At 35.5% G+C, this 15,208-nt stretch overlaps 2 protein-coding genes across 2 annotated transcripts; both read left to right on the top strand.

Moving 5' to 3' along the window:
• The first annotated feature begins 1,309 nt into the window (after positions 1-1,309).
• LOC110726736 (KH domain-containing protein HEN4-like) lies at positions 1,310-7,104 on the top strand. The gene is made up of 7 exons (XM_021906223.1): positions 1,310-2,192; positions 4,418-4,759; positions 5,338-5,589; positions 5,838-6,230; positions 6,319-6,386; positions 6,473-6,575; positions 6,746-7,104. Exons 1-7 carry the CDS (start codon positions 1,506-1,508, stop codon positions 6,884-6,886), a joined length of 1,986 nt encoding a protein of 661 aa, XP_021761915.1. The 5' UTR covers positions 1,310-1,505; the 3' UTR covers positions 6,887-7,104.
• Positions 7,105-8,205: 1,101 nt separating this feature from the next.
• Positions 8,206-14,888, top strand: LOC110726735 (GATA transcription factor 24-like). Its single transcript, XM_021906222.1, has 8 exons — positions 8,206-8,543; positions 9,067-9,618; positions 12,160-12,243; positions 12,321-12,454; positions 13,225-13,356; positions 13,957-14,062; positions 14,287-14,358; positions 14,491-14,888. Exons 2-8 carry the CDS (start codon positions 9,313-9,315, stop codon positions 14,551-14,553), a joined length of 897 nt encoding a protein of 298 aa, XP_021761914.1. The 5' UTR covers positions 8,206-8,543; positions 9,067-9,312; the 3' UTR covers positions 14,554-14,888.
• Positions 14,889-15,208: the final 320 nt, after the last annotated feature.

Genomic DNA, 15,208 nt, shown 5'->3' with positions numbered 1-15,208 from the left:
TATTTCCATTTTCATACTTATAAAAATTATAAAAAAATAGATATTAATAAGATATACAATGAGACGAATTCAAAAAAAATCCCATAAGATTACATTATTTCTTATACTACGTAGATTAAGAGTATTTTCGGTCAAAGATTATTAAGTTCATGATATAAACCATAAGAAAAATTAACCCAAATAATGATAAGTAGCCTTTTCAGTTCATGACTTTTATGAAACTCATCATGATTGGGTTTAGATCGTTAAAAAATTTCATAATGAGCAGTACGTAATGGGCCCTATAGTCCATAAAATTTGGGCTGCCAGTTTCCCTGTCCACTCTTTTTGGGCCTCTTTAATACCCAACAATATATACCATGCTAAGATTGCCCAGCTCACATAATCACACCCAGTGACCCAGTCATGGTAAAAGGGTACTCAACTACTCATACAGTCAGACCTCAGTTATCCGGCAGTTTGTCTTAAGCAACCATGCACAAGTGCCTTGACCCATGATCTATCCTCGCCTTCCCAGTCTCCGTATCGGATCAAGCACAACAGCACGACTCGTGCTTAGGCTAGGCCGAACCTAGTCACCTAGATCATCTCCTTTAGGTTTCCTATAAATATACCTGTACTCAAGTTGGTAATTTTTAATCTATCTTCTTTTGTTGTCAATTATGTTCATATTTCCTATTAGGCGTGGACACACGTTTCACTTCTTAAGATTTATACATAGTGTGGGGTACGATTTGTTTACCTACTTGTCTCTCCATTGTAGGAGCATTATATCAAATCTTGTCCATTACCTAATTTAACCCTTTTATGTTAATCTTCTACAATTTAATGGAAAAATTTGTAAATAGACAAACTCATCTCATCACAACAACTAATTTGGATCAAATTGATTACTCTGTTATATTAGTAGTACAAAGTATTTGGTACTACATGTGAATCAGTGAATGTATACCTTATTTGGGTAGACTTGACAAATCTCTAATTTTTTGACATAACATGAAAAAACATGCAAAACCAATACAAACACAAAATTACCGAAAAAAGAAAAATTAAGTCAATAGGACACAAAACTAACCAAAATATAGCTCGTTTTTGATAAATTAGACAAATTATTCAATTTTGCTAAGTTTTACTATGTGATAGATAGGAAATTTGATTTTGGCACACCCCTATGTGAGAAGAGTATAGAAAATTGTGTTCTCACACAAGAATGTACCAAATTCACTTAAGATTGTGCCAAAATCATTTTCCGATAAATATCCTGAACAAGACGAATTATTGATGAAATCAAACACCAACACGACACCGCTATTGCTCGGCTCGGTTAGGTTGGGCTTACTTTATTGAGATTTGAGAAGGAAGACAGAAAAGATTTCCAAACCCTGCCGTAAACCCAGAACCTCCGAGGTTTTGACTTAAAAGTCAACCCCCACTCACACACCCCTTTTCACTTTCTCTCTCCTCCATGTTCGTCAACTCTGCTCCACTTCACTCCTTCTTCAACAATGGAACCTCAATTCTCTCTCAAACGCCACCATTTTCTCTCTCACTCTAACCCACCATTATCAACTTCCTCTTCTACTCCACCTTCTCAACAACCCAAACCCTCCGAAAATGGCGGCGATACCCAATTCCGAATCCTTTGTCCCTCCGCAAAAGTCGGCGGTGTCATCGGAAAAGGCGGCGCCGTAATCCGCCAACTCCGGGATGATACCGGTGCTCGAATTCGCATTGTTGATGATCTTCCCCCCTTTTCACGCTGCGATGAAAGGGTAATTCATATTGTCGCTGATTCGAAAAACCCTAACCCTAATTCGAATTCTGGGGAGGAAAGGGAAGAAGGATCGATTGCGCAGGCGGCGTTGGTGAAGGTGTTTGAGAGGATATTGAAGGTTGATGAAGAGAGGAGTGAGAAGAATGAGAGTGAGAAGAATGAGAGTGAGAAAATGGAGGAAGAGAGGAGAGAGAATAATGGAAATGGCGGGAGTAGTAGTGGTAATGGTAGTGGGAATGGTGGGCAATCTGGGCATGTAGTTTGTAGATTGTTGGCGCCGAGTAATCAAGTTGGGTGTGTTCTTGGAAGAGGTGGGAAGATTGTGGAGAAGATTAGGCAAGAGAGTGGTGCTCAAGTTAGGGTTTTGCCTAGGGAACAACTTCCTGCTTGTGCTTCTCCTGGGGAGGAACTTATTCAGGTGAAATTCCCCTAATTTTCGGCTTTATCGGTTTCTAAATTGCGTAATTCGATAATCTATGAGTAGTTTGAATGTCATTTAGGTTATGTAATCTATGATTTGGCTCGATCATTCGTTCTTGTGGATTCGACATTAATGTTATAATTCGTATTGGCTAATGTACATTAGATACCTTAATAAACCCTTAATAGTTTTCTCGTCGTGGCAACATGTGATTAAATTTGATAGATATACCCCTGATTTTGACCTTAAGAAAAATGTACAAGACACAAATGTCTTGGTTTCATTAGGCTCTCATGAGTTATAAGCTCAGTATCCTATTGGGATGTATATCTTGTCTGCATATATTCGCTTGTAGAATATTGTATCACGATGGATTGACATACAGTTATTAGTTTGTTTAGCGCGTGTACATTTACTGGTGACAGTTTTTTTCCAAAATCAAATTTTAATGATGAGTATCTTGGATCCATCCTTTAGAATTTAGATAGTATTGTTAAGTGGTTATTATTTTGTCATGACATTGATGATCGATAACTTTATCTTATCTGTTTGGTGATTTTGTGTGATTTTAATGTAAAATAACTAAATTGACTGAACTTACTTTACTTATTTGGGGGCTTGCATTCGTCTATGGAGTAGGTTTCCGGTTTTCGTGTGAATGGTGCGGAGTTTTTGAGATATGCTGATAAGGTTATCCAGGGTGTGTTTTAGACTTTTAGGATGAAAGGCATGTCATAATTATCATCATCGTTTTTGAGTGTTGATGGCTGGCTGTAACTTTCAGTCTGTTCTATCATATGTGGGAGTTGTGGGAGTATACTAGTTCCAACTTTCACTGTTTCACACATTTGACGGTGTTTCCCACTTTAGTAGATGCATTTCATGCCCAATTAGAAGTGGGGGATGACTAATGAGGCTTTGCTGAATTTATTTGTTTGCTAAGACATCCATTTTAATTGGGGTTAAGTTAAAGTAAATGTTGAATGTGAGGGTGTAAGTGTTGCTTGAAGTTCAGGAGGTGAGAAGGTGCTAGGAAGAAGGAAGGTATAGGGGGAATGACTGCAGGAATAACTGGTTAATCTTTTTTTGGAAAAATGCTAATTCTGAAATGGGATAAGTTTTATCTGGTAAGAATTGAAGGAATCTAAGAGTTACAATTTTTGGTGTAATCTAAAAGACTAAAAATTACTGCTTTAAAAGAAATAAAAAAGGATGAAAAATTACTGAGATTAATATGCCTTTTGTAGTTACCTTGGACTGAATTTTTTTATTGGAAATTCTCAAAGATGAGAAAAAACTGACCCCCTGTTGAAAGTAGGACTCAAGAAATGAGGTGATTTTTGGATGTATTAAGAAAAGGCACCCTAATGCCTTGTAAGGAAACATGACAGGATTAACTTTGGAGCATGACATTTTTAACAGTATAAGAAAGGATAAAAATGACATGGGAGGTAAGGATAAGCTTTCCTTCGATATGTTTATCTGTGGACGTGATCCTTCTAAGTTTTTGTCACACCATTTTATCTATACCTTATCCCCTTTCCTATTAGAATATTACTACTGCTTCTACCGGTGTTACAAATTAGGAATTTACTCAATTATTGATTTTTGGACTTTAGAGGTTGATGATGATACAGAGTTGTCATGGCCGAGGAACTCTTCTCGCCTTTAATTGACCACTGCCTTTATGGTCTGTTTTATACTGGGATGCTGATTTCTCAATTATGAGATAAGAGGTTCATAATCTCAAAGAGGTTTTCATATTAGCCTGTGGTATTGATTGAACTGACTTTGGAGAAATGCACTTCATTACTAATTATATTGATTGTGTCTCATGTCTTTACTTTTTACTGTCTGATTAGGTAAGTGGATCACTCCATAGGCATAAATCATAAATGTGTTCCCACTAACGTATATATTGTATTCATCAGAGTATAATTTTTTTGGGTCTTGTTGTGAAGAGGAAGCTATGATCTCGTTTGATCAATGTCAATGTAGATGTCTATTTTTTATCGCTTTGAAGGAATATTGTTTAAGATCAAGAAGTGCATTGGTTGACACATGACATGAATAAGCCTGAAATTTGTCACTTTTGCTGAATGACATCTTGTTCATCATTTTTCATAGTTCTGTTTTGATAGTTAAATTGTTCCATCTATCGCTTCATTATTCCGGGTACTTGCTTCTTCTACATTCATATTTATACTTTTTCTGAAATTTAGATGGCAGGAAATTTTCAAGCTGTAAAAAAAGCTCTCTTGTCTGTTTCAAGTTGCCTTCAGGAGCATCCCAAAGCTGATATGTATCAAGGACCAAATATTGCTAGTCAGACAGATGCTTTTCCTCAAAGAGGTGCACATGCTGCTGATCATAGCCATAGGATAGCTCCAGAAGAAGATGTTGTTTTCAGATTACTATGCCAAGCAAGTAAAATTGGCAGTTTGATAGGAAAGGGTGGGTCCATTGTACGGGCAATTCAAAATGAAACTGGGGCATCAATCAAGATAGGGGACACTGTTTCTCCTGATTCAGATGAGCGGGTTGTATTCGTATCCGCACGTGAGGCATGTAAAGATGAATTTATTATTGTGCACATTGTACTTGTTGAGTTTTGTTAATATATTGTGTTAAGACATGATTAATGTGAAACATCTTTTCCTTTTTACAACTTGTATATACACCAAAAAAAAAAAAAAAAAAAAACCCTTGATCGTTCATGCCTCAAGTATTTTGTCATTTAATGTAGGTTCTTTCTGTGCTTGAATATCTAGTGTCAAAATAAAAACTTGAATGTTTCAATTTATCAGGAAATAGTGCTTTTGAAACTTGTTGAAGGAGCAGAGCTAGTCAGCTAGGCATTACCATTAGATGAACTAACTTCTTTATCTGTGGTCAGTGGCATTGTCTGCATCAAAAATCAATTTTATAATAAGGTGTATAGAAGGTTAATATCCCAGTGATTACTCATTTGCATTTTCAATTTCCTTTTCAAACTCTTACAGAGTATGGACCTGAAGCACTCTCCTGCTCAGGATGCTGTCATCCGTGTGCACAGCCGAATAGCAGAGGTTGGATTTGAACCAGGTGCTGCAGTTATTGCCCGGCTTCTTGTCCATTCAATTTCCTTTTCAAACTCTTACAGAGTATGGACCTGAAGCACTCTCCTGCTCAGGATGCTGTCATCCGTGTGCACAGCCGAATAGCAGAGGTTGGATTTGAACCAGGTGCTGCAGTTATTGCCCGGCTTCTTGTCCATTCACAACAAATAGGTTGTTTGTTGGGTAAAGGAGGCCTAATTATTGCTGAAATGAGACGACTTACTGGTGCTAGTATTCGAATTTTTGGCAGGGAACAAGGCCTGAATTCTAATATCCAAAATGATGAAGTTGTGCAGGTAAAATTCGATGAACTCAGAAGTGGAACATTCTTATAGTTTTGTAGCTTGGGTGAAATTTTCCTCATTTATATTCATGTGGTAGCACCAAAGGTCTGCTCAGATGAGCTGTTAATGGCTTTGTCTGCCTATGACCTCTTACTTACCTCATGTTTAAGGTTTTCTAGTGCAAACTTGCTGCTGGTCTCTTATTTTGGTAATAATTGAAAAGCTTTACTAAGATACTGGTCATTCTACATACTTAACAGGTTATTGGGAGTTTGCAGTCAGTTCAGGATGCTTTATTTCAGATTACTAGTAGGCTTCGGGATGTTTTGTTTCCACCTAAACACCACCTTTCTCATGTTAGTAGCTCGCCTTACTTCACTACCTATCAGGAATTGCCATCTCCTTCATTTCGCCCTAGACATGATCAGGCTTCTCCTGGTCATTATCATTCACCAGCTGGATTATCTCATGCCTATGACAATCGTTCTGCTGGCCTAGGGCTAGCTCATTCATCATTTCCTCATGACATGGATAGAGTTGATGGACCTAGTGGTGAACATGACCACCATGGGCACCATCAATATGGTAGTGATAGAGCTTCTTATGGCCTATCATATGAGAGGCCAGCTTCTCCTAAAGTGTGGCATCCCCAGGTAATAACGGAATAACCTGTTGCTTGTTTGGTGATTGTCAATATGTTTTGCGAATGATCACTGAATATTTTATAATATGCGTGTCCAGGCTGCTGACTTTGGTAATCCTAGCAGATATTCTGACACAGGGGCTATGGTTGCAAAAAATAATGAAAGGTGAGGCTGAAAGAATGTAAGGCTTATGATTTCTTGTATCTCCGCTCTAGACTATCGAGCTTATTTTGTTTTTCTCCATGGTGCAGTGGTCAGTTGCCGATGGTGACGTCTGTTGAAGTTGTAGTTCCACAGATATTGCTACCTCATGTTTATGGAGAAAACAAAACTAATATTGGACATATAACACAGGTGGGTTTAGAACAGTAAATGTATGTACAAGAAGTTGTTTGCACTTAGCAGTACTGCTTTAATAAAATTCCTGACATTGAGCCATGTCAAGAGTTTGTCCTTTGCAGTATTATCTAAGGTATAAATTCTGATTTTGGTTTCTGATATAAACTGTGTTTTCTTGATTTTAGTTTTCTGGAGCAGACGTAATTGTTCATGATCCTAATCCTGGTGCTACTGAGGGTCGAGTCGTAATATCAGGAACTCCAAGTCAACTGCACACTGCTCAAAGCCTTGTTCAAGCCTTCATCCTCTGCGGTCAAGCATTTTGATAACCCCCTTATACAACTCCGCACTCCAGATAATTTGCAGTTGAAGGCAAGATGTACATTATTGAGCTAACCTCTTTGTAACTTACTCTCAATTTTGTTTGTTGAATTAATGTTTCAGACCTTTCAGTAAAAAGGAGCTGAAGCTCCATCATATTGAATCATTGATGTATATTTCCATAGATTTATTAAATTGGCCAATTGGTCTTTCATTGTTTAAATCCTATTTCTAGTACTTAAATTAGATATCCAACAAATTTGTGGGTGATGTTTACAACTTCCGTTCAACTTATATATTATATATATACACACATTAATACATCTACATATTTGTAAATGTGTGCTTCATGTCAATGTTTATCCGTAATCTATAAAATGCGGGTGAAAATGGCCAAAAACATAGATATTTAGAATTTATCAATTTAAAGGTTGTTTTGTTCAAATTAAACTTGTTTATTGTTGAATTGTTTTTCATTATCCAATTTTATATTAATATCAATTCATCACTTTTTGACAATGCAATTATACTCACTATATACTATAAATTAAAATTCTTATTCCTATAATCTATTATACATTCATAGTGTAATTTCAACCAAGTTAAACACATGAACAATATAAACATGTTTTATACTTAAATTGAGAAAATTATCTTGTACTCCGTAAATTTTATGAACATTCTAGAAAATGAATGTTCTATTCACTTTTAAAATAATAACTAGTGTGTACCCCGGGCGATGCCCCGTGTTGCTATTTTCTACACTTCTTGCTTTAATTTAACAATTATGTTCGACTATTTGTATAATTAGTGTGTATAGTGGTTCGCGCGTTACCTTGGATGTCACTTTTTTTTTTTTACATCATATATATATTTATATTCTAATCTTGTGAAAAATAAATGAATTATATTACCTCTAATTTACTTAATAAATTAAAGCAATATTATAATATTATGTAAAATTTGAAACATTAATATAGTTGGTTGAAATGGTAAAAGTATCACCTATATGTGTTGGAGGTTATGAGTTCAAATCTTGTTGAAAGCATATTTTATTACGCCTTTTAATATATAGTATAAATATAGATATAGATTTTCAAGTCCAACTAGTTCAAATAAACTCTCTCTCTTACAAATTTGTTCCTATAAGGTTCAATTAGGATTATTTTTGAAAAAAATATTAAATACTATCTATATTTCGTATTATACAATAAAGGGAGTGATATAAGTAATATGCATAAAATAAATTTGTAGTTTTCTCAATATTTTACTCTAATTGATTTGATTAAAATATTCAATGAATCTAATTTGATATCCTACCTTCTTTATTTTTGTGCAAATAGCATTACATTAATCTTTTTATAGAGGAAAATAATATTGGTAAAAATATTTACTCAAAAAAATGAGATCACTTGTCAAAAAAAAAAAAAAATGAGATCACATTAAGCTGTTTATCTAAAAGAAAAAAAAAAATTATGTAAAAGAAAAAATATAAATGAAAAAAAATTCTGGCCGTTGATAATTACATAGATCTGACCATTGTCCTAACATGCGTGTCACATTTACGTAATTCTCCTTTCTCTCTCCTCCATTGAAGAACTCCGAGTTCTCAAATTCAACCGCTTTCTCAACTTTTTCTCCTCCATTGAAGCAGCTTATGTGGTAAGATGATTTTCTGTAAAATATTTTTAAATTCAACAATTATCAATTACATAATCTAGGGTTTATCGCTAATTTCATTGTCAGTATAGTCAATTTAGGGTTCTTGTAAGCTGGATTATTAAATTATTGGTTATAATTACTGAATTTATAGAAGCTTACAATGAGCGAATTTATTGCTAGGTTTTCGTTGATATTCTTAAGCAAGATGATTTTTTTATGTGATTTTCGAGCCTAATTTGATAATTGAATCAAATTTTAGCTGCTAATGTGTTGAGGGTGTTTGTTTATTGCCCTAAAATGTTAAGATGAAAGTATAAAGATGAAAATTTTCTCTCTGGGCGTTGGACAGACGCCCTTCTTACCCCGGCTCGGGTTCGGGTTTGAATCGTAGGCAAATTGATGTAGAAAATGGATTGGCTTTGTTTTTTGTGTTAGAGTTTATGCAAATTGATAGCATTAGTATTGTAACTGCATTGATTTTTTTGGTATAGCTGTTAAAATTGAAATGTGCATATATTTCCAGAGTTGGGCAAGGTGGTGGAGGCTGAGGAAGAAGGAGAGAGAGAGATAGCGCGAGAGAGAATGAAGAAGTGACATTTGGATCCCAATGTGGTGTAATGAGGAAGAGATGTTTGTGTATGTATAACAAGTACAGTGCTTATATTGTTGTAAACATAAAGTAAGTGGGAGGAGTGAAATAAGAAGGCAGGGGACTGTATACTAGATACTATTTATTGGTTGGTGTTGTTAATAAAGGGTTGTTGTCAATATGGATGATTTGCATGGTGACGACGCCCAAATGCATATGACTGAGGCTGAGCAACAAATGCATGTACATTATATGCACGACCAAAGTCATGGGATGCATCATATGAATAATGGGAATGTGATGGAGGATGATCATGATGATGGTGTTACGGGTGTAGGTGAAGGCATTGATGGGGAGCTCCATAATGACCCTGGAAATGTTTCTGATACCCATGGTGGAATGATGGTGGCTAATGGCGATAACAATCAGCTAACTCTATCATTTCAGGGTCAGGTTTATGTGTTTGATTCAGTCTCACCTGAAAAGGTAAGTCCTTTTTCACTTTGCTGATTATTTGACATGGTGGTTGCTGTTCTATTGACTGCATTAAGTGCATCTGGTTGATAGTCATCCTTGCTTATTTTTTTTGTGACTTTTGTTCTCATGCCACATGCCTACTTGTATATAAGAAATGCACTCTTTAGCACTGTGACTTGGTGATGAATTATACGTGTAATTTAGTGACACATTAATAAGTATTCATCGAATTAGAGCTTCATTAGTTGTCAGATATTTCCACATAACTTGATTGGGAATTGACTTATCAGATGGTAGTGGTTAAATAATTATGGTATGATCCAAGTATTTTGTGGGGGAATTTAGCTGAATAAGCTGAAAATTTTGAATTTGAAGCTCCCCTTGCATCCTTCATAAGGAAAGAAAAGATTTTTTTTTTTTTCCTGTAATTGGTGATGTTTTGCCTCTAAGAGGATCTATTAATGTTGAAATAAAACCAATGGAGATAATAATTTCCTTGGGCCAATGAGATTGTTACTTCTAGAAATCTAGAATGCATATCATGGATATTGACATTGATTGATAGAAAAATTAGTGTATTATAGGCTCTCTATGTGTACCTTGGATGGTTTCTTTTTGCTATCTATTTTGGAGGGAAGGAGGGATGAGATAATTTCTTTGGAGAAATGATGTATAGAATTTCAAGAGCATGTGGACAGTTTCACTTTATTAATTTTGTGATTTTGGCTCTGGTTTGTCGGTCTCTTTGTCAAAGGCACCATCTAAACCAGTTTGTTTGGTCTCTGTGGGGTAAAAGCACATATCAACTTAGAACTTCATGGTTTCCAAATTTTGGAGTTTAGCCTTGGTTTACACTTGTACCACAAAGTTATAGGCTATTCGATGATCTTTGTCTTTCATTTGATTAATAAGTTCATTCTCTTAGATTTCAAATTGAGAGGGATTTTAGACTAATTTAAAGAGGTTTCACTGACCTATTTGATTTAATCTAAATTTTTATTCATTATATTGCTCTCTCATGTTGAAGTCACACTTCTCACAAATAAATTTAGGAACAAATACCAGTATCATTAAACAAATAAGCCATTCAAGAGTTACATTCTAAAGCCTCTTATGTTGGCTTTCCTAGAACAAAGAATTTAAAATTTAGTATATAAAATTAATTAAGGTAAGCCTACTATTTTTTTCTGATACAAATCAGTTTATTGGAAGGCAGGAAGCATATCTAATAGCTAACAAAAGTAAAGGACAAACTAGATTCTAAATCCAGTTTGACGTGTCAAACACTTGTAGTTGCTTGTTGCTTGCTAAATTAATGCGGAACACTTTAATGTGATGCTGACTTTTTTGTTAAATCACAAAAGGCCAAAACTCAACTTTATGCTCAATTTTTGGCTGTTTTTGTTGGAACTTCTACGTATGGAACTTCATTGCTGCTGATGTATTATAATTCATTAAAGACAAAATAGCTCATTGTCCGAATTTTTGGCAACTCATTAATTGGCAAACAACAAAATCAACTTGCATCATTTAATATTGGTTTATGAAACCAATGTACCTATAAATTATGTAGCAGCTCCAATATTCCCTACCTTCCCTACCAAAAATACAAGTTGTTAATTTAATCTGTTTAAATTAATCATACCCCAAAAACTGCGAAGGTCATTACAGTTGTCTAATGGATTATTTTGAATAGTCTATATGCTTCTGCATCAGTGACAACAAATTTGCTTCAACATAAAGAAAAGCCAAATGAATTCATAAAAAGAACTACCAAAAGTTCATAACCAACAAGCCAAAACAAGGAAACATAAAAATAAGATAAGTAGTCAGATTTTGCTTTCAGAACGGCATAGTTGTCAATTGTTGCTCCCAGGGGAAAAGTGGTTGATTGTAGGGAAAGAGAGAGAGAGAGAGAGAGAGAGGGGTAGTCTCTCTTTTTGTCATTAGCGTCTAAAGTCTAAACTGTTCTAGGCAGTGGCACATCTGATTAACCTTGAATGTTTGCCCAATCAAACTTCGGAAGAAAGTTGAGTTCTCTTCTTGCTGTCCTCAGATGGTATAATTAATGGAACTGTCTGATTTCTTCTGGTGCTACTTCAGATCTTTAATGGTCTTTGCTTCTGTAGAAGCAACATTTTTTTGCACAGTTTGTTTAATTGCTTTCTCATTGGGATTTGCTCCTTCTCGCTAGCCTATGTTCTGTGTTGCCGTTCTCAACCCATATGAGACATAGTGTAAGGTTTTGAACTGCAATGGGCAAAACAGGAATGCAGTTATATTGTTGAAAACTTTTGTGTACTGCAGTAGCTGAAAATTTTGGATGTGCATATGGCTCAAACCATTGTCTAATGCTGAATTTTGAGCATTATTTCCCTGTGGTGCATTGAGCCTTTACTGATTAGGATGATGAAATTGTTCTTTTTCCAATTATCCATGGTTCATAGCGGATATTTTCTTGCATATGGTTGCATGTTTGATTTCGTATTCCCACGCCCCCCCCCCCCTCTCTTTTTGAAGAGTATACAATTCATATGTAATCCTATGCAGGTTCAAGCTGTACTTCTTTTGCTAGGGGGTCGTGAAGTTCCTTCAACTGTTCCTGCTCCACCGTTGACCTCTGCAAATAATAGGGTAATGTTGTCGTATTAGCATTGGGCTCTACGATTCATTTGTCTCTTTGTATACTCACCATTGGATTGTTCAATCAGGGGGTGGCTCCTACACCACAGAGGTTCAATGTCCCTCAAAGATTGGCATCACTACTCAGGTTTCGTGAAAAAAGAAAAGAACGCAATTTTGACAAGAAAATTCGGTATACAGTTCGTAAGGAGGTGGCTCTTAGGTAAGTCATTTCTTTGTGGGCACCTAAGTGCTTTATCATGGTATTATTCTGTGTGCTAAATTCTTAAAGTTTGACATGGAAAAAATGTTTTAAAATGTGTGAGATTAGTATCTTCTCTCTCCCATTAGGATACAAATATGATTATCTTTGGAGAACTTTATATAGAAAAAAATTTTAGACTTTGATGTTGGATGGGAATTTGACATTAGAAAGGTTAATTCTCCTTTTTGATGCACAATGGCTAATGCAGAATTGCAAATTCATGTGTTTGGCAGGATGATTTGAGTTCTCTCCTAAAAGTTTAAAATCAAAGCCTTGGGGTGTGGCATGTGTGAATAAAACATGGATGAGATGTTATTTACATGGAATTGAGGGCTCACATCTAAAGTTGAGTCAATGAAGTATGAAAACAAAATAACCTTGCAGATTAACACTTGGTTTTGTGGATATAAAGAACTCAATAAGAATTTTGGCCTCTGATGCGATGAAACTTAATCCTCTGCATTCTTCTGATTCCTTTCCTTCCACATGCACCTTCTAACATTAGCTGTGTCAATTCAAGGAAACAGTTTTCATCTATCTTTAATTTCTACTCACTAGCTCATTTTTGAATGCAGAGGTGTTGTGCATTTGATGCTATATTGTATTCTTTGTCATTGTTTATGACACTGATTGGATTTTTCTCATCAAAAATCAAGGGAACATAGGATCAGGAAAGAGTAGAATGTGTGCTAACTGACTATCTTACTTCAATGCTTTATCTTTTCCAGGATGCAGAGAAACAAGGGTCAATTTACTTCTTCAAAACCTAATCAAGATGAGTCCTCCTCAGGTGCAACTAGCTGGGAATCTAATCAGAATTGGGGTCCTGATGGACCTTTACCCATACAACAAGAAGTCTGGTGAGTAATGAGGTCTATTTCATTCTGTTTTAGTAATGAGGTCTATTTCATTCTGTTTTAGTATACTGTCCTTAAAGTTGTATCTGTTAAAGTTGTAAATGTAATCCTTTGGTTTTTTATATTTTTAAATTTACATTTCCCTCTTCCATTTTATCATGGTTGTTTTAATGGCTTCCTTATTCCTGAGATGCAATTGATGTCTTGTTTGGCAATGTTGTTGTGAGTTGTGTGGGGGAAGTGATTGTCAATTACTGATTTGATTTGTAAGTTTACAGATTATTTTTCAAACTCAATGCACTCCTGACACTCTATTCTTGCTGTTGTAGAGGTTCAGTCACGGATTTTTTTTATAAGGAAAAATATTCTTGAAAAAGAGATTCATAACTAATGAAAGGAATTAATTACCTCTTTTGTCAACCTTATGGCATTAACATTCATTGCTTTTCATGCATACCTTTTTTGTGCTGCTGCATGTGCATATACTAACACCTTAATGAGGCATGGATGAACATGTATCGTTTTAATATTAAACTGCTATATTTTTGTAGGCTTAACTTATTTATTTAATTTTATCGTGCTGTTTACAAACATATACTTTAGCTGCCGACATTGTGGCACTAGTGAGAAATCTACGCCAATGATGCGGCGTGGCCCTGAAGGCCCAAGGACTCTTTGCAACGCTTGTGGACTTATGTGGGCTAACAAGGTATGTAGCATTCAGTTGTTATTATCCACTGTGCAGGCATCATGTTAATGCTTGCGAAGAATTGATTTATGCTGTGGTATGTCTCTTTTCTATTATATGCGGGGACAGAGAATATTAGTATCTTTGTTGAGTCGTCTATACAGTTCTCTCCTTTTGAACTTGCTTTTTCTGGATGCCAGCTAGCTACTTTAAGATTAACTTTTTTCTTTCTTGGAAATTTATAGGGAACTCTTAGAGACCTTTCGAAATCAGCAGTGCCGGGTGGACAGAATCTTCCTTATACTAGGAATGAGGAGGTAAAGTAGTCTTGGGAAAGGATCTCTGAAATTATTTGAGTTTGTTAGAAATTTAGAAGACCCGTCATCTTATGTACAACATAGATCTTAATCTTTTTTTTTTTTTTTTTGTTAATTTGTTTTTGGTTGCAGAATGGAAATTTTGAGGCTGGGCAAATAATGAGAGTTGCCGGAAATGTTAGTGATTCGGCATGATGACCTATTTCATGTGCAATCAATGCAGTTGTCGAAGTCACATTAAATTCTAGTGGACTGCTGATCTTTAATTCCCTTTTAGAGGGTTATCAGTATGGGCATGGCGTGAAAGATCATTTGACGGGATTAGCCTTGTAATCTTGTAGTGTTAGATTGAGGTTTATTACTGAAAGCAGACAAAATGTGTCCTCTTCTTGTACGCAATTTCGATTGTATGATATTCTGCAATTGCAATACTAATTATTTGCTGGAAAGCTAGAGAGTTAGCCTCTTGCTCTTTTTGGAAAACTATTTATGAAAGAAGATAACTTATTACAGTATAGGAGAAAAAAAAACCAGTGCAATGGTAATTTGTCTATTCTTTCATTGCATCGCTTGCCTGTATTTTTTTTGGTGATATATGATGTACATTGCAGCACCTCGGACATTAATCTATGGCTGTGTCTCAAGATTGGGGTGTTGTGGCTGGTAGGTTCACATGCAGGAAGGAAGAGAAGGCGTTTATGCAAGAGCACAAGTAACTTCATTTCTTAATAGGCACCAATGATGAATGATGCAACTAGTATGTTAAGTCAATTTCGTTATCAAGCAAGTAGGTGGTGAACTTAGCTTATGTTGGGGAATTTGTGAATGAACAAGGGTCTCAAAAACAGCA

This window comes from Chenopodium quinoa, unplaced genomic scaffold (assembly GCF_001683475.1).
Source record: "Chenopodium quinoa cultivar QQ74 unplaced genomic scaffold, ASM168347v1, whole genome shotgun sequence".
Classification (NCBI taxonomy): domain Eukaryota; kingdom Viridiplantae; phylum Streptophyta; class Magnoliopsida; order Caryophyllales; family Amaranthaceae; genus Chenopodium; species Chenopodium quinoa.
This window is presented reverse-complemented; position numbering and strand designations above follow the sequence as displayed.